Below are 24448 nucleotides of genomic sequence, written 5' to 3'. Positions count from 1 at the left end.
CTGTTCTCTGTGGTCCTCGCCAGCCTGCCTTCAAAAGGCCCCTCCCAGAAAAAAAGAACTCCCCTTGCTCCTCTCTCCTGGGTCTCCTCCCTCACTGAGATCTCTTCCCTCTCTATGTGGTCCACCCTGACCCTTTCACAGCTGGGATCACTAGTTGTAATTAAGTCACTCCATCAGGATCAGCTGGGGATAACTGCTATGCCACAGCCAAGACTGAGCCTGTTTCCATTAAAGGACTGATCAGCCAGCCTGTGGCTTTTATTCTGGAATAAGAGCATCTGCACATGGAGTTATTCAAGATTAGCTATTGTGCTTTAAATTCACATCCTACTTTAATCTGAATTAACTTTCAAGTACAGACAACCCTAAGTAATAGCTGCTTGGACTGGCCACATTTATTTCAGGGCATGTTTCTTTTCCCTCGCTACATGAGCGTAACTCTTAGAATCAGGTTGCCAGTACAAATATTAGCAATTATCAATTTAAACTATTTGTTTCCTGGACATTTCCTGCAGTAGTCACTTACCACTCGCTGCTGCAAGCCACCATTTCTGCCACTGAACTCATTCAATTGGATATTCAGAGAAGTAAACACAAGGTTGTAAACAGACAAAGTCATTTGTTCAGAAATTTGAATATTCACAGATTTGGGTTTGATTTTTTCCCCTTCAGTATGCAACTAGTTCTATGTCAACCAATGAAGGATTCTATTCACTGTAAGAACCAATACTACGAAATAATTTTGCTGATTAACCAAAAGCCATTGCAACAAAGACTGAATCCTGATCCCACTCAAGGCAATGGCAAAATGCCTATAGAACTTAAATCATAGAATCATAGGACTGGAAGGCACCTCGAGAGGTCATCTGGTCCAGTTCCCTGCACTCATGGCAGGACTAACTATTAATGGACCAGGACTTGGCCTTATGTGCTCCATTGACATTTGGTCATAGCATCACAGTACAAGAATCAATTTAACTCATTCACAATGTTTATGACTCCACTGGAAAGTACTCATCATAGCTGCAAATTCATCAGCTTACAATAAATGTATGAGAAAGAAATCGCAGCATTAGGTGCAGAAAGCCTGAACCTTATTCTAGTCAAACTGTTCTTTTAAGAAAAGATTGAGTTTACAGTGGCAGAAATTTGTTTAGACAAAGAGCGCTTACATCTCCAAATAACCTTCCAGAGCACCAGTGGTTTGATGCGACCATACAGGGCTCTAACTCAAAAGCTTTGTTTCCTCTTGTGGCAAGCCATTTCATGAACCAAGCCATTTTGCTTTTAGAGTTTTCCCCCCCTTGACCCTGAGCACTAGCAATTTAAGGTAAGTCACCATTAGGGCAGTTGGATGCATGCCAAGAAACTACATCTAGGGGCCCCAAGAGGTGTAATATACAACAAGCTGTTCCCAAAGCACTCCACCCAAGTCATTTAATACTTAGAGCAGTTCACTTAATTAAATACATACAACACAGAACTGGTGGCCTAGACTAGGAAGAGACTAAGTACTGGAACAGAGGAGACATTTTTATGTTGAGGAGAATAAACCTGTCTATAAGCATTTCTAAAGTACTTATCACCATAGCAACTCGGTATCTCTCAGATATCTTTAGCTCTCTCCAAGAGGAAAAAATTGCCATTTCTGAAAAACCCAAGTGAGAGCTGTGGAAACTAAGGCATCCTTTACCATCACTGAACACAAGGGAATTGAGATGTTCAGCAGAGCTGACTGAAAAAGAGACCTACCCATTTTAGATGAAAATTTGACAAAAATATTTAAATAGAAAATTATATTTTTGAGGAAAGATTTAACAAACAACCCCTCAAAATTTGGAAAATGTTGACCAACTCTAATGTTGAGGAACTCAAAGGGAAGGGCCCAGAGTCCTCCCCACCATTTCAATCACAGAAGATTTATGGAATTCCTCACCTATTTCAGATGAGAACTCTCAGCCACTCCCTATCAAGTTCATAAAAAAATAACAGAATCAAAGGATAATCTGGACACCTCATCTGGATATATCAGAAGAAATCAGCTGCAAGTGATAAGTGTAGGTGACAGCCATTAACTTGCATTTAACACTGCTGTTCATGAGCTTAACCAAGTGTTTCGCTTCATTCTATAGTTATATTCTTTACAGATCAGTTCAACTCTGCAAAGTGCCTTAGTAAAAATGGCATCCTGGGGGGTCCATCTTACCTGTATTTCAGTGATTCCATGTCAAATTTGCTCAGTTTACAAGTAAAAGGTTTTTTTTTAAACCCCTTCAATTGGTAAATTTACATACTCACTTTTGGTTTGGACAGTCAAGATAGATTATTTTTCTCATACCACCTGTAAAATCCTGTAGGGCAAATTACACTTTCAGTGGCACCTGCATAATCCTGCTGTCTCCAAACTACGCCATAAATTACACCACTTAGAATAGAATGTAATATATATAATAGAATATAATAGAATAATATGTTAAGGAATCTTATAAAGCTTTATTAAATAAAACAAGTATAAACACTCATATTTACATTCAAACTCTCCATTTTAAGGAACACCAGCATGTAAGGCACATCTGTATTTCTCCAACACTAGTAACTAAATTATACAAAACCCCACAAAGGAATACTACTGAACAATGTGGCATTTTCCAGTAATACCATGTAAAAAAAACTACATGCCACAGAATTTGTCTGTGTATACATTCATGTCTTTCGAATATTTGCCTGTATAATCTTGCATATTTGATATATTTCTCACAAGAAGAGCTGAATGTTTTACTGGCTCACACTGTAATAACACAATATTATGTTCTTTATAACAGATCACTTGTGACTACCTTCATCGAACTTTTTGTTGGTTTTTTGACAATTCACAACTAAGGAAATTATTCACAGTTGCCACTCTGACAGTATTACATACATGTAAACAAAGCCTGAGGCTGAGGGTGATAGCTGCAAAACACTGCCCACGGGATAAAAGAAAATGACCAATAATTCAATTTCATCATCAGAGGATTTAATATACCACAACTGAGGTAATTTTTCCCTCCTAGGAGCAATATTTTAAAGCTATGGCTTGAAAATCACTCTCTTCTCATGTTTTAAAATAAACGTGTAAAAATCTCACTCGTGTGTACTTTGTAGGCAGTCTTCTGAAAAGCACAGCATGTCTGAGCTTGTGCAGTGATCTACCTCCTGGTTTAGTAAAGTAGCTTCTGACTTTTCTGTCGATAACGCAGTTTGAGTCATATGGGCCTGTTCTAGCCAAACAAAACTTAAAAAAACAGAACAAAAAATAAAATAGTTTACTACCTCTGCAATATGCTGCATACACTTATTACAAGTAGCTGTTATACAGTAAGCACTCTTTTTACTATTAGATAAGATATTAATTATACTATGCTCTGCTTGTACACACCATTAATAGCTAGTAGTAAAAGTCAACATTTTTAGGGTGCCCATATTGTACCAGAGACAAACAGGTTAAACTAACTGAAATTCATATTTCATTTTTATCACATAACATGCCACTTAGTTCACAATGCAGTAACCGGGGCAGTGGTGATGCATGGAGGCTCAGTGTCTGCTGAGGTACCTATATTTCTAAAATCAATCAATAAAAATACACTGTTCTTCATGTTTGTATTAACAAATAAAGAGCCAAAAACAAATGAAAAATAACTGCCTTCAATCAAAAAGATTTGCATATTCCTTTGTAACAATTCTAGAAATCTTCATTCATAAATTATGGTTACTCTAGAAAGGCACATGCTTTTTAGCATTCTCGGCCATTAGCGCAGGAGAGTACAGTAACCATATATATACTGCAATTGTACCTATGGGGAGCCATAGTTATAATTTTCTGTAAAAAAAAAAAGAAAACAGACTAATCTATTCACAGTTATTACAGTATTTCTTATTTTTAAACTGGCAAATAATGAAGCTAAATCACATTGTAAGGCTAAAATATAAGAACACTTATCAGTGCAGTACATTCCTGAGTCTCATGATGATAATACTGGAGCCCAAAGAAAACTTTAGTCCTTTGAAATACAGACTCCATCACATTTTTGGCTCACATCTTACCTGTTTTACTATTTCCCTTCTTTGAAAGGCATGTTAAAAGAAAGTTAATGTCCACAAGAAGCAAATAAAAAAAAACGCAATACTTTAACCACTTTCTTCTAAGTGTACCTTCTAATTGCATGAAGCATGCAGGAAAGCTAGCTTAGCACAAAGAAAGCTAATTGTCCAGTCATCTTTGTCAACTGACCATAACGTAAAAGACACAGGAACAGATTTTACAGGATTGAAAGCATCCCCTTAAAAAACTGAAGAGCATTATTATGCATTAAAAAAAACAGGTGTTGCACAGTATATTACACTGCATTTTTAGGATGACTTGCATTACACTGAGCATTTGGAAGTTTTTAAGCCTAGCTGAGAATTTTCCAGAGTGAAATGAGTTTGCTACAAGTAAAAGCATTGACTTTTCTTTTAACCCAAGTATATGTCCTTGTGCAGACGAGTCCTGTAGTCTTTCTTTAATGTGAAGCATAACCAGTACTCCATAGCCTGGAGGGAGGACTGTTTTTTCTATCTGAGGACAAAGGACTGAGCGACGTTGCAGATGAAACAGAAAAGCCTACAGTCGTGGAGAAAGAGAGAAAACAATCATATTAAAGAAGGGGAGGGGGAGTGAGGGAGTGAAAAACCAACAGCTGCTCTTAGATTGGATTAACACTGGAAAGGGAGTCTAAGAACTCACTGAAAATAAAGCTCTACCTTTATATTGTGAGGTATATTTTTATCAAATGAGAATGATGGGACTTCTGTATTTCTTCTCACAAGCAACATGAATTAGTGCATCGATAAAACCCCTGAGGCCCACACATATTTCATTTCAGTAAATAATGACAGTAACTAATAATCTGGGTTTGTTTTACCTCACTCTGAATACCCCAAAAGTCATTAATATGAAGCAAGGCTCCAGTTCAGCAAAATACTCAAGCATGTGCTTAACTATAAGCAAGTAGTCCCAACTGAAGTAAATTGGATTATTCGTGTATTTACATGCATTGCTGACTCAGGGTCCTACACTGCAATAGGTATTCAGTGACTTCTGTGTGAAACTGATTGATCTGTTTTTTTGTGAAAGTTAATGTGATTTTTTTCAGTAATTAATTTTATGTGGTTATTGACCATCTGATGTTTTGATTTTCCATGGCAGTTCAAGAAACTGAACATTTGTCATGGGCAGGTACACGGAAACTCAAATGCACACAAAAAGTCATAGCAAGGAAGAAAAAGAATATGAACAGTATTGCAAAAAGTAAAAGAAGAGGATGAGTATGTGGTGAGGTTTGCAAAACTAATCCTACTTAGTGGGAGTGAGAGGTTTGTGAATTCTCTTCTTACCTCAACCAATGACTCACCTTAACATGTCACAAGCAAATTTAGGTCTATATTGGAAGTAGGTAAATCTCTATCACTATTTATTAGGGGAACTTAAGGTGCATAGTTACATTCAAGTTCACACAGCAAGTCAGTGTCAGAGACATGATTAGAAGCCAAGTCTCTTGACAGCTAGATCTATTTTCCCCAAAATAATTTCAAAATGTAGTAAAATTGAACAAAAACTTGTGAACTCTTTGCAAGCCCCAAACCAGGCACATGTCAAGAAAAGATTTTGGTACGAAAATTTCACCCAGCTGTAGTTGTTTTAGCTTCTTTCTGTTTTGTCCAAACAGAATAAAGAGCACATTGGCACCTGAAGCCTAGATTTTTGGATAAGTTTGAATGTACAGTAGTGGGAGCTCTGGCCCTAACAGCATCAACAGAACAGTTGGTCTACCATGTCTGAATTCATTAATCCAGGGTTTTAAATAATTGCTTTTTCTGGCCAAGGGTTAAAAAGGAACAAGGCAAAATGGGAGGTCCTGCAGGTGCTGTCTGAAGATGCGTGGTGGGAGTAAGAATTTCTTTGGAAGTTTGGTAATTTTATTCCCTGTATGTTACTTTCTGTTCTCTGACCCCGGAGCAGTTTAGTGATGCTTGTGGCAATTCTTTTTTTAGATTTTCATTGGCATGGGAAAGCAGAAGACAAGGAGAAGCAAATGAAAGGCTCCTCCAGCTTTCCTTGCACCTGGCTTTCTTAATCACTTCCTTCATCCCAGATAGGGTGTCCAGACAGCAAATGTGAAAAATTGGGATGGGGGCAAGGGGTAATAGGAGCCTATATAAGAAAAAGACCCACAAATTGGGACTGTCCCTATAAAATTGGGACATCTGGTCACCCTAATCCCAGACCAGATATATTCTTCCATTTTTTTCAGCAATTTTTTGTAGCTAGTGAGGCTTCCAGCCCTTCTGCACTCTGTTCCCATGGATTTAACACTGGGACCTTCACTTTAATTGAAGGCAAAGAAGTTTCCTTCTCTGCTCTACGTAGGACTATGCAGAGGAGGAAGTTTCCCTCTGCAGTAAGCTGGATACTTCACAAGGTTAATTTAATACATGAAACATTGCAGAAGATACTGTAGAGATGATCACTAAGACAACTGAAATCCCGGGTAATTAATTTTGATTCCTTGCAGGCCCTTGCTCAGACTTTAATAAAGGGTAATGTAATGCCAAGGAGGAAGAAAGAAAACCTAAGCTCATTTTACTAATTATAAGAAGAATTTTGAGTATTTCCCAGTTATACTGGGCTTGATTTCCAAATTAAATTTAAATAGTCTCTCTGCTCATTGTTTTCCTTTTTAAAGAAGGGAACATGCCACTACTTTCCACATTTTATTTTCTTTCCTGACACACTTGGCAGTGATGATGGTAAAAGCTTTTGGGATTCTTGACCTTGCCTGAATCTTCCATGATCAACAATGGAGCCTGAAGCATTACTAAACCCTTTCACCCAGGGCACTCTTTTGGCTAACCTTCATTCCACCAAGGATATGTTACAAAGAAACAAACTTATAAATAAAAGTGTGTCTGTTCTACCATAGAGGGACTGAAATCTCCATTACAGCATAGGAAACTGCCCTGAAACCCTCTTAGTGGAATTTCCCAAAGATCGCGACTAAGACAAAGTGTTAAAAATTTCTCTCTCAATCAGGAGTGCAACTACTGACAGTCAAAGAATTCTGATTTTTCTTTATGTTTCTGATCAAACCTAAGTATGTACCCAAAGTAACATTGGGATTTCTGATGTGCATGTTACATAAAAGGCAAAGTAACATACATAGAAGGTCTTGAGCTATGGGGGCTTTTGTCACTGGATTCCATAGGAACAGGATATGGACCTTAGTTTTCCCACTAATTTTTTAGCAGGGAATTTTTTCCCACGTATTTCTTGCAAAATACCATTTAATGATCCTGATTCTAGTCTCCATCACAAAAATGTAAATCACAAGTATTTCCACTGAGGACAGATGTAGAACAGATGTGTGAGAAAACAGAATCAGGACCACAAAAAGTTGTATGGTGCTTAGATGCCAGCCTTGTAATTTATTTCAGGATACAGGCTTCTCTTAGTGCAACCTCCTTGCATTAATTCATATGCAATATCTAGGGTAGTTAGTTAATTTTATTTATAACAGCTGCTTACTGTTATAGCTGTGTTGAGGTGTCCTTGGGGTAAATGCTGGATAAGTGTTCTGTTCTTTTGGGGAGAAAACTGCATGGTAGGCTGAAAGACATTATCAAAAACATTTCAGAGTGGAAATTATTCCTTTAAATCACAGTTACAATGTTTAAAAGTTAGGAAAATATTATTGAAGCTTTTTACTCTCTTACCTATGATCATAACAGCTGTCCCTGCCAGCAGTGCAAACAGTGTGAAGAACATTACTTGATAGGAATCAAGGAAGTGTTGGAATAAGCTGGCTCCATCTGTGGAACCGATTGAAAAGGAGAGATATCATATGATGTTATAAATAGCATTGTATCTTTTTAATCCCCTCTACTGACAACTGGGCTCTTTTCCTAGTTTTTTTCTATTTCACTTTGAATATTTATTTGTTCATGATACATTTTATTAGTTTAAATAACATGACTGACTTAGATTACAATGGCAAATTCCACTATAATGTTCAAAATGTGCTTGTCGGTGATAACTCAAAATAGATTGAAATGTCACACACATTGTTCCCACATCAACCCACTAATCAGTTTTGGAAATGCCAAGCCACGTTTGAGAATATGTAAAAATTAAAGCAAGAAGTACTGTTGGATACTATAGCATTAAGGAACTTATGTCAGCTGGAATGGGCAAGCAGCCATTAGAGAGTATATTCCAAAGACAGTAATTGGACTGACCCAGAAACGGAAATGTGTCCAGCTTCAGCCACAAGGAGCATTTGCATGCAAACTTTGCTGTTAGAATATTAGTGTTTATCTCACATATCAGACAACTTTTTAGCTGACTGTTACCCCAGCTCAAATCTAAGCCACACTAAGTTCTACACCATCACCTTGAACACTAATGAACATTGGAGATTTATTCTGACACATGAAACACACAGATACATAAACTTACGTCTCATTGGCTCACTTCTCTCAGCTACATAGATCACTGTCACTGGTACAGTGATAGACTGGTCAGTCACTGGGCTAGATATGGTAAGAATGGTTGATAAGGACTCCTGGCTTGGAACTCTTGGATCAGATACACTAACAGTGTAGATTACATAACTAGGCAGTCCATACGATTTCTCCTTCTCAAAGGCCTTCACCACTGGTGACCCACATTTCACCTGCAAGACAAACATACTGTCCGAACAAGCACTATGCACACCCTCTTTTCCTGGTTCTATGCCAATGAGATGCATAAGAATTACCACTCTCTTGGAAGGAAAATTTGCTTCAAAGAGGAGCAAATGCTGTAACCATAGAGCTATACCACCAAACATCCTCAGAGTCACTCTCCCTCTCTGCTCGCACAACTATCTGTTGCCGTTTCAGTATTGCTGCTGCTACTTTTGGTAAACCCTCTCTTGCAAGCCTGGAGAAGAGCATGGATGTGAACTCCCCACACAGTAGCATATGAAAGTAATATCATCCTGCCAGGGCATGAAACAAAACATGTGAGTGATCATCAACTAACTAGTAAAACTAGCTGTACCGTTCGGTAACAAAGTGAAAACAGAAAAATGTTTTCACTCCCTGCTCCCTACCTGTTGCATAACCTCCAGGGTTACTTGTAATAATACTTGTACAACACAATAAATGTAACAGTATATTTCCACATAGAAATGTGATTCTCAACATAAGAATAGCCATACTGGGTCAGACCAAAGGTCCATCTAGCCCAGTATCCTGTCTTCTGTCAGTGACCAATGCCAGGTGCTCCAGAGGGAATGAACAGAATAGGTAATCATCAAGTGATCCATCCCCTGTCGCCTATTCCCAGCTTCTGGCAAACAGAGGCTAGGGATACCATCCCTGCCCATCCTGGCTTCTCAAGTTGGTGGATACAAGAATGTTAACGTCAGCTACAGTACTTAAAAGATCCTCCTATCCTTCTACAAATTAAATCTTTCTACTGTCGGGTAATGTCAATACAGTGAGTCAAATACTAAAATGCTTTAAAAAACTTAGCAAGGTTGATGAACACAGGTTGTTATTATTTTAATATCAGATCTCAAATTTTATGACGACTTTCTGCATTTAGTCCCTGAGGTGAGAGGAAAAACAATCAAATATTAGATATGCCCAAATATGGTTTACTTAGCTGGAAAAAATACACACAACTGTATGTGCACAATTACAAAAACTAGTGTTTTAATCTTTCCCCTCTGTAGAGATTATAAATGTCTGCAGTTCACACCACAGCAGGTACTGTCAGAAGACATTTTTGAATTTTAAAGGTCATGCATGTATTAGTACATAAAACCAGAGAATCATAGCAGTTACAGATGGCAAAGAATTGAGTCAGTCCACAGAAAGTGCAGCACATGGTCTCTGGATAGACGTTAAACTAGCAAACATGATACTTTATTTTTATGCAAAGCCAGGTCTGTTTGGGCTTCTCACAATAGCTACTAAGAATGGATCTAACAATCCGCACAAGTATAACAATGGGCAACGGGTTATAGCTGGTTGTGATGGGGTGTAGGGGAACTAACTGCGCCCTAATATATAGGGGGTTAAATTCCAGCTACACCTTCTCCCCCCTTGCATAGGTGTCTAGGGGAAGATATATGAGCAGGGCTGCGGGAAAGAGAGAATGGCTCTGGGAAGGCTCTATGCTAGCAGAGCTGCCGGGGGGAAGAGGGTGGTGGGTGAACCTCAGGTCAGGAAATCTCCCTCCTGTGTTTCGCTCAGGCCCATTTGTTCCGATTTATGATGAGAAAGGTTTTACCCCTGCTGAAAAATCCTGCCAATTCAGCTACTTGATTTCTCCTGAGCCACCTCATTAATTTACACGCCGCCTCCTGGGACTATCATCGTATACATGCCCTGACCTTGTGTTGTTATATTTTTTGTGACGCGCCATGTATATTTACACTATGGGCTACTCTGTGACTTGCATGGCACACACGGGAAAGCAAGAGCCCCTCCTTACATACTTGCATGGGCTACCTGGGCCTGGCCACACAGATGGGCAAACATTCCCAACACCAGGCCAGCACCACTCCTCACGACAAGCTGGCCAGCACCACTGAGCAAGTAGGGGGTGTGTGTGTGAGTGTGAGAGAGAGAGAGAGAGAGAAAAAATTTGCTATAGGAATAAGCCAGCCATAAATGACTCCTCCCCTGGAGCAAGGGAAAAGCATGGAGGGCATTAATCATCAGAGGGATGAGAGAGTCACATTGCCGCCTGGAAATACTCCCAGGCTGATGACGTTTACACACTGGCCCCTTGCTCACAAATGCACCCAACGGCTCAATACAGCCTTAAATATGTAATGAGAATTTGCCGTGACATACTCACCTCTAGTTTGTCAAGAATTTCAGTGGCTCCAAATATTTTCAAGTCACAGCTTGTGTAATGGTTACTTAAGAGAATTTCAGTCTGATCAGCATAAAACCCTGGATTGAATGGCACTTCAGCGCTGATCTGCTCTCCAGAGAAATGGCTGCCCTGGACTGAAGCCGTAACTATGAGAGCAGTTTTGCTCATGCTCAGATGCTTTAGCTGCTTGTCAGTAAGTCTGTGCATTGTAATGGAACAGGTATAGTGTCCTATAAAGATGAAAACAGTTCAACCCTTGTTAATTTACTTGAGTTTCTTTATCGTTTTTCTCTTCACACCCAAGAACATTTCTTGTGGAAAAGGGAGACTTTAGAGGGGAACAGAATAAGGAGAAGGTGGTGCCCTGACAAACCACAATGGAAAGGGTGTCCCAAGAGCGGAAAAAGGCATGAAGGTGCAGTGGACAAATGGGACCCTAGGATGGGGCCTACCAATAATTCCCAGTGGTACTGAATTAGAAGACTCCCTTCATGTAAAATTGTTCATGTGCCCAGCTGGTTTGAACCAAATTTTGAGTGCATGATTACTGGGAACACTGGATCAAATGCTTTATTCCAATTCAAGTATAACAACATATACTCTGTTCTCTTCATCCATCTAGCCAACAACCATCATCATAAACTTTGTCTGGTATGATTTGTTCTTTAGAAACCCATCCTGCATATTGCCTTATTGCACACTGCTCCATTACTGCTCAGATATTCAGTGATTCCCTCCAACCCCTTAAACATCATCCCATTAGATTGCTAAAATAAATAAAAAAAGAATCCCAAAGTGAGCCGAGTGGATATTATCAGTACAAGCTGATTTTCTCATTCACATCAATTTCCTTGCCATTTTCTCCACCATTTGTATCACAAGACAGATGCTTTTCTCAAGAACAATTTGAGGGGGAGGGAGTAACCACACTTTCGCACCTCGGAAGGTTTGGCTGACCATGTGTTTAAGCACAGACCTGAAGCAAGGATAAATAGATGCCCCTTTTTTCCACTCTGTATAAGGAAACTGCAACATCTTACCCCCAGTAGCATACTTTCTGCAGCACTGTGCAACAAAGGCAACCTCCATTATGCAGAGCGGCAGGTCTAACGGACTATTATAAGAAAGCTCTCTCCACATAATCTGTGCTTTTTAAAAATCATATTGTGACTCATCTACACTTTCCCCCTGCTCTCCCAGTGTTGCCAAATCTCATGATTTTTTCGCAAGTCTCATAATGTTTCGGTATGTCTTAAAGCCCCAGCTTCTGGTGTCATGGGATCAGAGGAGAATCTTAGCTTTCATTAAAATGAAAAAGTTTCTAGCCCTCACGGTTTCAGGGAAAAACATGAATCCCTAAAATGTTCACAAACCAAATGAAGAAGAACTTCAAATGCATTAGGTTAAAAGAAATGTACAATTTTTAAGCTCTTCTTGTGATTTTTGAATCCTTGGCATTGAGAATACTGCAATACCCACACAAGACAGGTACAGTGAACAGATTGAGAAGATCAGCTTTAGCCCAACACAAGTTATTGGGCTCAATACAGGGTTATCTGGGTGAAATTTAATGGCCTCTGCTCTACAGGTCAGACTCGGTGATTTAATGGTCCCATCTGAGCATAAACTCTATGAATCTGCCTGACTCTAGACAGAAGACAAAGACATTGGTCCCTGGCAGGGGAAGCAGCTAGAGGAATTGATGTGAATTGTAACTGTTCCACCTGTTGATGGGTTAGGCGCTTCCACTGCTGAAGAGGTTCCCAAGGTCAGGGTATTTCTTGACACCTGAGTACTCATGCATTCTCAGGTAGCAGTGGTGGCTTGTACTTTTTGTTTTTGTCTTGTCATCTGCAGTTAGCTAAGAAACTGAAGCCTTTCCTCACGCGATCACCTGTGCCTTTTCCACATCCAGACCGAGCCACTGCAAAGCAACCTATCTGGGGCTACCTTTATACAATTCAGCAAGGGCAATATGGCACCCCGCTAGTTTTGTGAAGTGGATCAGCATGAGCACATTATGCCTCCGTTCCACAGACGGCACTCGCTTCCCATCCATTTCAAGGTGCAATGGAAAGACTCATATGTGTGAAGCTACTCATATGGGTTTGCAGAATCAGGATCTTAATTTGTACTTCAACCTTTTCGGAAGTGATCTAGATAGTGATTTCTTAGCATTAAAGTCTGGATGCAGCCCAAAAATTCTACCAAATGCATCATTAAATTACACAGGGTTGTATCATATAAAATTTCTCAAAACAGCACTATACAGATAGGAGGAAATGTGGAAATTAATGAACCCCCACTGGTTCAAGACTTGTTTGAAAACATTAAGATCTTGACTGCTGTATGGAGCAAACAGTAACAGAGATTATACAGGTTTCAGAGTAACAGCCGTGTTAGTCTGTATTCGCAAAAGGAAAAGGAGTACTTGTGGCACCTTACAGACTAACCAATTTATTTGAGCATAAGCTTTCGTGAGCTCACAGCTACATCGGATGCATACTGTGGAAAGTGTAGAAGATCTTTTTATATACACACAAAGAATGAAAAAAATATTAAGGATTATTAAGGATCTACAACCTATCCTGAAGGATGACCCAACACTCTCACAAATCTTGGGAGACAGGCCAGTCCTTGCCTACAGACAGCCCCCAAACCTGAAGCAAATACTCACCAGCAACCACATACCACACAACAGAACCACTAACCCAGGAACCTATCCTTGCAACAAAGCCCGTTGCCAACTGTGCCCACATATTTATTCAGGAGACACCATCATAGGGCCTAATAACATCAGCCACACTATCAGAGGCTCGTTCACCTGCACATCCACCAATGTGATATATGCCATCATGTGCCAGCAATGCCCCTCTGCCATGTACATTGGTCAAACTGGACAGTCTCTACGTAAAAGAATAAATGGACACAAATCAGATGTCAAGAATTATAACATTCATAAACCAGTTGGAGAACACTTCAATCTCTCTGGTCACGCGATTAGACATGAAAGTTGTGATATTACAACAAAAAAACTTCAAATCCAGACTCCAGCGAGAAACTGTTGAATTGGAATTCATTTGCAAATTTGATACAATTAACTTAGGCTTGAATAGAGACTGGGAGTGGCTAAGTCATTATGCAAGGTAACCTATTTCCCCTTGTTTTTTCCTACCCCCCCACCTCCTCAGACGTTCTTGTTAAACCCTGGATTTGTGCTGGAAATGGCCCAACTTGATTATCATACACATTGTAAGGAGAGTGATCACTTTAGATAAGCTATTACCAGCAGGAGAGTGGGGTGGGAGGAGGTATTTTTTCAAGCTTTGTGTGTATATAAAAAGATCTTCTACACTTTCCACAGCATGCATCCGATGAAGTGAGCTGTAGCTCACGAAAGCTTATGCTCAAATAAATTGGTTTTTCTCTAAGGTGCCACAAGTACTCCTTTTCTTTTAGAGATTATACAAATGTCAGACAACTACATATCAGTAACAAACTAACATTAAAAACTCTAATTTATGCTTGGGACCCACTCCTTAATTCCTTATGCATTCAAGACCTCCACTGGAGTCAGGAGTTTTAGATGCACAAGGAATGTTAGAACAAATTGCAGTAGCAGTGTAGCTCTGCATTTACAATCTCAGCTTCTTTCCCCATCTTACCCGAAACTGCATCAAATCCAGGTTCTGCTGTAAAAATATCATGTGCTGGGAAATCAAATGCATCATTGTTAAAATGAAGGTGGCAGCCGATATTGGATTCTGGCTGTAGTTCTTTAATGGCTTCAATCTGAACAGGTGAACAGTCTCCTAAGGGGAAAAAAAACAGGCATTTAAGATAAAAGTGAACTTTGCTAACACAAAAGGATGGCTCAACATCATCCCTGAGAGGAAATTTCAAGTCATTCTGCCACCCTCATTATAATCTCAGACATACTATAAAAATGTCTTACAATAAGTAATGCAGTTGTCTTGTCTCACATGTAGCCTGAAAGAGTATGTATAATTGAAAGTTTTATAATGGTAGTTTAGATAAGTAAAAAAGATTTTTTTTTGTCAGTGAGTCATATTGAACCATAGATTTCAGCTCATTTATACTTTTTTTCCTACAGCTTGTACCTCATAAGTTAGGCAGACTCTGAAAGCCCCACTAAAATGTATTTTTCAGTAGTTGTCAAGAGGATAATGTAATTTATTACTGGATTTGAACAGGCCAATAGTTCACACAAAAATATACTAAAAATATCACTTCAACAAGAGCTGAATCTTAAGACTGTTCAATATTAACAAAAAGGAACTGTGATTGAATCAAGTATGGCTCATTAATCAGAAGAGAAAATATGATGTTTAACTTCACCTGTAAAGTGGTTCTAAAAAACAAATATTTTTGGTGCAATCGTCAATCACAGTAATGGTGATCATGAGCACGCTTAATGCTAAATATATTACTTTAAAAAGTCAATTACATTATAACAGCGAATCAGTCAAGCTGTTGGTTGACTACTAGCTCCTTTACATCACTAAGGAACGCAGACACATTTATTAAGCTCTTCAGTTTAAAAAAATCATGAAAGCATCCATAATTCACAAAAATAATAAATCAAAATAGTTCCAAAAGAGCTCTATACAGAAGTGTTAGCAGAGGTTCCATACTACTCCATGTCCATTGCATGAAAAACAAAAGCCCAATTAAAAAAAAACATATTTCAAGCTTGAAACTTCTGTAAACAAACACTGCAGAAAAATGATGGTTTGGGTCAGACTTGACCTTTATCAAGACAAAACAAACTTCACAAGCATTTCTGTTTTCTCTGTTTAAATACAGAAGAACAAATTTTCAAATGACAACATTCCCATTAAAGCTGAAAATTGGGTTTTTGAGCCAAAATTGGTACTCACTTAAAAATCTGTCCCAAGTATCCTAAAATATTCTCTCTCTCTGCATCTGACAAGAAGCCGCAACCTTCAGTATTTAAGTAGAAGAAACCTGAGTGATTTTAAAATTTGTTTTGTTTTCATAAGGTAAAAATTGTGAATTGGATGGCTCAGGGAACTGGTAATTAGATACAAAGCCTTTCTTCACTAGGTTTCCCATTGAAATCCAGTCTGTCAGCACTGCCTAAAAGGCCTCTGACATGGCCTGTGTGAGTTAAGTGATAGCATCATTCCATGTGCTAGCAGAAAAGTGTCTAGATCACAAAAACTGTTGTTACAAAATGATGCTCTTGCTGGCAATCTTAGGAGAGATATCAAGAACTGAACAGGCCTGGAGACTAATCTGTTCTCTCTCTCTGGCAGTGGTTCCTCCCACACAAGGTTGAGATAACGTGTGGAAGGCTTGAATAGACTGCCTGTGCTGTACCTATCCTGCAGAAAGAGGGAGTCAGCCTGCAGGGCCCTGACTCTAGTGTGGGTGATGAGCACTAAACACAAGCAGACTATATTTTAATGGCCTATGACAATATGACAGTCAGGTTCAAATACACTTTCCGTGTACAGCTTTTTTCTGTCATTTGTTGCGAGCAAAGGGGAAAATTACACTAGTTTTATTTCTGAAACCTCTCCCATTTATTTAATTTGGAAATTCAAAATTTTAAACAGCTCTCTAACAGCTAGTTGAAAAGTAGGGGATTATTATTTTTGCTAGAACTGTTGAAATTCTCCCCATTTTTATCCCCAAAATGTGAACATTTTTTAAATCAGCTCTACTGATCAACTTTCTCAATTTTTTTCCTTTTTGGAAACTCAAAGATTAACTCTCTTGGGAAAGTTGATGAAAATTCACTGAGCTATTTTGAGTTTGTTAACCGAAAATATTTTAAAACCCATACTTAAACAATGGTTCAAACTCCTCCACCACCTTCAAAAAATGCAGAATGATTCCTGTACACATATCACAAATCAGTTATTTGTATGAAAGAGTGTTTTAGAGATTCTTATATTAGTTCAAAAATATGTTCATCTCTTTTTCCAATTTAACATGTCAGAACCTTGTTCTGAGTTCCTTGTGGTTGTGACAATATTGTGGCTCATAGCACTAAGAGTACATCTACACAGAGACAAATTGCCACAGCAGTGAGTTTCAGGCGGGGCTTGTGCAACAGAGCTAAAAAGCCATGTACACATTCCTTGGGCTCTGAAACCCAGCAAGGATTCTGAGACTCATTGCCATAGGGTTTGAGGGTTTTTTTTTTTTTTTAAAGTATAGTCAGACCCGTAGGCTTTACGATGATTATGAAGAGCTCACAGCATAGGACAGCAGAACTCCCATATTAATAGCTGGACAGCTCCTTGGCCACAAAAGGATCACATTGTGACTTCCTGATAGTATGTGGCATCACAATGGTATATCACTATATGATGATGCCTCACTGCAATTCAGTATCTTCACACTGTGCAACCTCCTGGCTCAATTCACCACACAGTGTTGTGAACTCACTTACATAGCACAGTTGCTGAGAGTGACAGGGAGTCTCAGCTCTTGCCTCCCCATCTTTCATGGCTACTGGGAGGGAAAGGTTGGGTTTTTTCTCCCCTCCCTCCTGGTCCTGGTTCTAGCCCAGCTGCGCAAAAGCTCTCACTGGCTGTCCATTTCCTCAACATTGTGTGTGGTGACTCAGGAGCATGCCCATGGTCTTCTCACTCTGAGATTTTAGCGGGGAAAGGAAAAAGCCAGTAAGACCCTACAAACTCGCAACATGACCATGACGACTCCCACATAGCTTGCGAGGCAATGGTGAAGCACTAGTGCAGGATCCTTTCTTGCTACACTCCTAGATGCTAGAGAAGATCATGCATGTGCGATTAAGTAATGAACAGGCAAGTAGAAGATTCAGCATACTACCTTTCAAATTTTTGCTTCTATCCCCAGTTGCAACTATAACTTTTGAAGCTGCAACTCCTTGTAAGTTTGTTTTCACTCCAGTTACATGCATCGCTATAGTCCTTTGAGGAATACTGATCGATACCTAAAAAAAAAAGTCAACAAAAGAACCCTATTACAGAAGACTGTTAAATGAAAACAAATTAAGGTAGGAATGGATTTTAGTAAGTCAAAAACTGATTCTCCTCTCTCTCTCCCTCTCTCCCCCTCACACACACACAATGCACTTTTTTTTATTATTATTAAAGAAATGCTGCATTTCTCTAATTTTAGAATTTGCTTTTTTAGGCAGCTTAAGTTAGAAAAACATTTTACTATTTCTATTAATCCCTCATAAATCAGTCTGCTTAATAGGCACAAAAAAGCTGTATTTAATTTAATTAAAAATAATGTCTGGTGCTCTTATGTCTGCTGATATAGTGAATTCAGTGTAGACAGAACTATTTCACGGAAGATCAAATAAATGCAACTCCCTTTAAATTCAGTAATACTGACTGGCCAATGTACAGTACATATGGTACCACATTAAAAAAATTCTGGTTGGGTATCTCATTCAAACAGTGAAACTTCATTCAGAACAGCATAGCCTTAATCAAAAGTTGTTTAGCATCTGGAACCAACTTAGCCAAGCAAAGAAATGGAGTGTGCCATATAAAAATAGTACAGGCTCAAAATACAAACTATTACGTTAAATTGCCTTCTTTAACACAAACTATAACCATGATGGCTTTGGAAGTACATCAAATATTTTCCCCATCAATTCATCTTCTGCTCAAGATGAACAGTACAGATATAGGAAACTATTTATACATTTCCAAGAAAAAAAAATTAAATAAGTGACAATAACAGAAGCTTAAAATTTTGTTGCTAAAAAAAAAAAAAAAAAAAAATGACCGTAGGTAGAAATATGTTCCTAACAGACAGCAAACAAACCTCAACAGACCTAGTGGAAGTTAGAAATCTCTCACCTCCCTGTATGTTTTAAGTAGTCCAGGAATCTCATAATAAACAGTGACAACTCCTGAATCCCTTGCCACAGCTACACCAGTCCTTGGGTCAACCTGAAGAACACTGCTCAGTGAAGAGCTCCAGATTCCTGACAAGCCTATGAGAAAAGACTACTTGTAAATTAAACTGCTTAACAGGGTTGCAATATGCTAGCCATGTTTGTTTGGAAACTGGAGTGTGTATCTATAGGTACCCACTATTACATACACCAATTCCTACCACTCTGTGTCTGTGTGTGCATATTATTAGCTATGCTATCCGATGTGCGGGGGCTAGATTCTGAGGTCCTTGTCTCAGAGCCACATTCTGCTCTCAGTTACACCAGCAGAAGTGCCACTGTTGCAAAAATCCCATTAAGGCCAAAGAACTAATTAGAGGATTGAGTAAAGGCCTCAAGACTGTGTCTTTGTATTATTATCCCTGTTAAAAAAAATGTACTAAGTCTTTTCCAGAATGTTTTATATTTTAAGAACAATTGAATTGGAAACTGCAGATGTTTGATGCCCAAGACCTCAACACAAGTGAATTTTTCGAAAGCTACAGTTTATCAAACTTATTTGTGGTGTTAAAAAGAATAGCGTGTGTCATCTGATTCTGATCATCATCATAAATAATGTATTTGGTTTCCCTAGACTGTCACAATGCATAGCACTACAAAGTTTCCATGGTAATTCAGAGCCAACATTGAAATGCATTTAAACAGCTAGTGTTTCTTACCTTCTTGATTCATCAGTGTAGTACTAAAACAGATGACATCACCTACTACCATGTCTCTGAGCTCAGGGAAAATGGCATGTTGCACAGGAAGGGGGACATAATCTGCAATTCCACTGTGCTCTGTATCCCAAACCATAAGCAAGGTCAAGCCTACATTTACAGTTCGAATTACAAATGTATTGTTCATGGTTCCTTTCCCAATCTGCACAAAGTCATCTCTGTAAATAAAAGGAAAAAAAAATGGCTTTGGACTTCAGAAAATTCTGCTATTCCCTTTACTCTTCTCCTAGCTGATAGGTATTTATTCCATTTTTAAAAAAAAATCTTACTTTGCCTGACTCCTTTTTTGGGATGGTTATTAATTAACTGAGATTAACAAAAAGGAGCAAAATATACAACTGATGTATTTAGTTGTCGTTCAAGAAAATCTGAATCCTAACCACTGCACTCTGTAGCATGGGTCACGGGTCACCTGCAGGTTTAAACTAGTGTAAATGCTGAATTTTCTGTAGCTTGCAGTCTTTAAACCATGACTTGAGGACTTCAGTAATGCAGCCAGAGGTTAGAGGTCTATTTCAGGAGTGGGTTATTTCAGGTTCTGTGGCCTGCAATGTGCAGGAGGTCAGACTAGATGATCTCGATGGTCCCTTCTGACCTTAAAGTCTATGAGTCTGTAAGTCTAGAAGAGGAAATCATGAGGTCCTTATGACCTAATATATCATTTTCTAGCATTTCAAGAAGCTCCTAAAGAGAGGCAAGTCTCTTCTTTCACTTTTTCACAGAAAAAAGAAGCAATATAATGAAAACTCTATGAATGGGTCTAACACTAATTGCAGCTGGTCAGCCATAATTTCTTAACTCTACTAGGTCAGTGTCTTCAAACTGCTACTGAGATATGCACGCTCATCAGCATTGCACACTCCTGACACTACTAATACAAAGATATATCTATATGAGTGGGGAAAAACAAGATAGCTTAAAAAAACCCATATCTTCCTTTTCCTCATGACTCTCATCCAAGTATTTACACAAGGAATTCTGTGGAAGACAAATTTTGTGCAGTAATTGCTGGGGAATTTGACGAACATCCCACTGACCAAATATGATTTTTTATTGTATCCTGGTAGTGCCCAAAAGCCCCAGTCAGGATCGCATCCTATTGTGCTAAAGACTGTACAAACACATCTGAAGACACAGTCCCCACTCCAAATTCCCTAAGTTTAAGACAAGCTGCAATGAGTGTGACAAACGGCAGGAGGGAGGGAGGAAGGATAAGGCCAACACTAATAAAATCAACTTGTTACATAGGCCAACAATGTGTACAACTTAATGGTTCAGAACCATTGTAAGTATAAACACGCATACACCCCCTGTTCCCACTGACCCTCTGCCTAAGCATGACTTCATTTTGTCAGGTCAATACTGGTGACAAACTGGTGCCCTTCTCTCTGGCATCTCTGAAGGCTGTATACTTTTCAGGAGTCAATCAACGATCCCAAGCCTGCGATCCCAATCTGCCACCAGAAGTACAGTCACACTCTTGCTGACATAGCTTTATCCCCTTTCTTTTGCTGGGGCAGTTACCATGACTGGTAATACAATGTCTTTTACATTTCTTAGGTGCCCCTATAATTAACACTCTGATGTAGACACTTACCTGTTGGTTGCAAGGTTGAGCACAGATTTGTGCGAATGGAAGGTATCTCCAGAGTTATCATGAAAATGGACTGTGAAGGTTAATGTCACACCCAATGGTAGAGCCAACAGAGCCTCTTTGTTTTGAGTGTGCAGAACAGGACTAATGGAGATTCTCAGGTAGGAAACAGGAGACACCTGTATGACATTAATAAAAGACGACATTCTGTAAAGTGCTTTTTTCCCTTGACCGTGGGGTGCCTATTAAATAAAGCCGTTTAAATAATTTTCAGACACAGATACATGTAGAGTTCTTTATGAACCACACATTTTTAGTCTGGACATTACAACAGCATTGAGAGATGGAGCTTTATATTTCACACAGGGCATATTATGTTTCATAAAGTCCTTGCAAAGTATCTCCTGCTCGTATAGCACCGGGAGCTGAGAAGCAGTAATGACATATAACAAATGCACAAAATTACAGAGATGATGTGGTTATCCTGTAAAACAAAACCAGAAAATTCAACAGATACACAACTCAACTAATAACCTGCAGGCTTCTCCCCAGCAAAGGTGGATATACAAAGATTATATATCACCAAATATCAGCCCCTGTGTGAGTGGTGCATGAGGTACATATGAACAAAGGATGAGATTCTAACATCTGCTCCAGTCCCTCTACACCAGGTAAAAGGGCTGGAGTAGCATAAACGGACTCTAAAAGCCCAAGATCTGGCAGGGGGAAGATTTCCCCCAGTCCAGGAAGAGTGGAAGACAGCTGTAAGGCTGCCCTCCAATGTCCACCTCTCAAGACTTGCTACAGAGGGGTGTGGCTCCAGCACTGTGGAGATTATGGGCAGCCAGGGAGAAGCTGCTGCAATTCAGACAGCTCCCCTGGGCTCTCTCTATTATGTTGGTGCTGCAGGAGTTGCCCAGGACTGGGAGGGCACAAAGCTGGCTTAAAGCCACTTTAGCTATATAACTTCCACAGGGCTGCGAGTTCGCTATTGCATCTCTAAGAGGCACAGCACAGCATCTCATCCAGGACGTTCAAAGGGAGTGCCCACTTCTAATGCTGCAGAAGGGTCAGGCCACTCTCAAATAAACTCTCCTATGGCTTGATTAATTGGGCCCACCTTGCGTCTGTTAAGCACAGATTGGTCAGGAAGCTGCCCCAGAAAATCAGAATGGGTTTGCAATCCCTGCTCCCATCCTACAAGCTGTTTAAAGAAATAAGCGTTTGTGCAAAAATAAAGACAATTTTTGCAGCAACACTTACCTGCAGGGAATCGTTCTTACAATGATGAATTCACAAATGTTTTGTTGTGGAAATGTATTTCCATTATTAATTAATAAAAGGAAAACCTGCTTGACTTATCTAGGCTAGCTATCAAAAGTAAAGGGACAACGTGTGTTTTGTCTGCTATAGCTTTTGGAAAATACCAGTAAATAATGGAAGGATAAAGGAAGGAAAAAAAACAACAACCTTCAACTGTATAAAGAACAGTACTTTAAATGCCCCCCTCAAGCATACCTTTCTTCTGAGCTAAGAGGCTCAGATAACAGAGTTTTACATTTTAACTCAAAATGTACGTGTCAAAACTTGAAAAGGAAAGGACAGCTTTGGCCTCAAGGAAACTGCATCTTTGGTGAGTCTGAAAACTGTGGCTAAAATATCAGTATGTACAGCTGTCTGCTCCACTAGCTGATGTAATAAGCTAAAATATCAGTGCATATGGCCATCTGCCCAACTAACTGATGTAACAAGATAACAAAAATGCCATTTTCCATGACAGACTTTCAAGCCTGTTTTACTTAACAGTCTCAAAACAGGGTCTGTAGAGACAACTGCTAGATCTAATATTGATGAAAGCAGCTATTTATTTTTTAAGAACATCTCAGCTTTCTGAATATTTCTAGCATTAATGTTTTGATGTTTGGGTTGAATAGAGCCAGACGGCATGTGAGCAAGTGCTGAGCTTACCTCCCCACAAAACTCTGGTGTATCGCTCCTTACTTTCGTTGCCACCTGCTGTTTCGGAATACAGCCTCTCCTGAGCAAAGACTGCCAAAATACTCACATTGGTATATACAGAAAGGAAGGCCCAGTATTTAGAGGACTAGCCTATTGTGACTCAGGAGACCTGGGTTCATTTCCTGCTCTGCCTCCCTGCGTGACCTTGGACAAGTCACCTGGTTTCTCGGTGCTTCAAATCCCCATTTGTAAAATGGGGCTAATATAACTTTTCTACCTCAGAGACATTGTGAGGATAAAGATACTCAAGATATGAGGAGTTCAGATGGCAACAGGGCCAGATAAGTACCTAAGATGGGTAGACAGGTCACGGCAGAAGCTGTATGGACGTGAAATAAAAAGACAACCCCCACCCCAAAGAGTTTACAGTCTTAAATCCTCAATCCTGCAGTTTGCTGGCTCCATGAACAGACAGAATGGATGAGTGAATGGAGAGAGCATGGCTCCACAACCCCAACATGCTGGCCAGGGTATCTGATCCAGCTCCCAAGAAAATCAATAGGAGTCTTTTCCGTGGCTATAACAAGCACCGGATCAGGACCCAGCAGAGTCTAGGCTAAGTACTAGGGAGGGGGAAGCAAACTCTGGCCTGAGGGATGTGGAAAGTACTCATACTCTTCCATATTACTTTGGTTAAGACAGTGCAGGACAGACATGAGAGCCATCAGTGCCCAAAGTGCTGAAACAGAAACATGCATGATTATTCCCAAGCAGAAGTTCATGCAATTTAATAATGGTAATCATATGAAAGAGCATTAGTCAGGCTGACAATTTAATCCCTTCGCTGCTGGTTCCTACTGTAACTTTTGTGCCTTCTCTGAAGCGAAGGCACTTCAGAGAACTTTAGCACTATAAGCAACATGCGCCAGCACTGGACATGCTTCTTGCCCAGCTTACTAAGGACACTGGACAGCAGCTAAATCTGAACCTGAGGGTAGTCACTCTCCTGTTTTGATTTCCTGCAGAAAGAGTCCGTTAAGAGCTACAGTACTTGGAAACTGAAGAAAGAAAATGGTATTTCTGCACAACACAGACATGCTGAAAATTCAAGCACCACTGTTAGTCACCTTGCAGCTGACACTGTATTCATCACTCTGGCTGGCTTTATCCCTTTCCCTTCCTTGAGAAATGAGCCGCCTATGATAGATGTCAGTAGCTGCAGAGTATCAAACACTTCTAAAAGAAAACACTTCTGAAGAGATTTTTTTTAG

General features: G+C 39.5%; 1 protein-coding gene across 3 annotated transcripts in view; it reads right to left on the bottom strand.

Annotated features, from left to right (window-relative positions):
* Positions 1–2473: 2473 nt before the first annotated feature.
* Positions 2474–24448, bottom strand: part of NUP210 (nucleoporin 210) — a 117703-nt gene continuing 95728 nt past the window's right edge. For all 3 annotated transcript variants that reach the window (XM_073352190.2, XM_073352193.2, XM_073352191.2), the window contains 10 exons: positions 21222–21397; positions 19565–19782; positions 18808–18944; positions 17801–17924; positions 14620–14766; positions 10934–11184; positions 8537–8753; positions 7795–7890; positions 7607–7687; positions 2474–4645 (listed from right to left, as the gene is read on the bottom strand). In XM_073352190.2, the coding sequence (XP_073208291.2) occupies positions 4545–4645; positions 7607–7687; positions 7795–7890; positions 8537–8753; positions 10934–11184; positions 14620–14766; positions 17801–17924; positions 18808–18944; positions 19565–19782; positions 21222–21397 (1548 nt within the window). In that variant the 3' untranslated portion in view covers positions 2474–4544. The remainder of the gene's footprint in view (positions 4646–7606; positions 7688–7794; positions 7891–8536; positions 8754–10933; positions 11185–14619; positions 14767–17800; positions 17925–18807; positions 18945–19564; positions 19783–21221; positions 21398–24448) is intronic.

This window comes from Lepidochelys kempii, chromosome 7 (assembly GCF_965140285.1).
Source record: "Lepidochelys kempii isolate rLepKem1 chromosome 7, rLepKem1.hap1, whole genome shotgun sequence".
NCBI classification, from domain to species: Eukaryota; Metazoa; Chordata; order Testudines; family Cheloniidae; genus Lepidochelys; species Lepidochelys kempii.
This window is presented reverse-complemented; position numbering and strand designations above follow the sequence as displayed.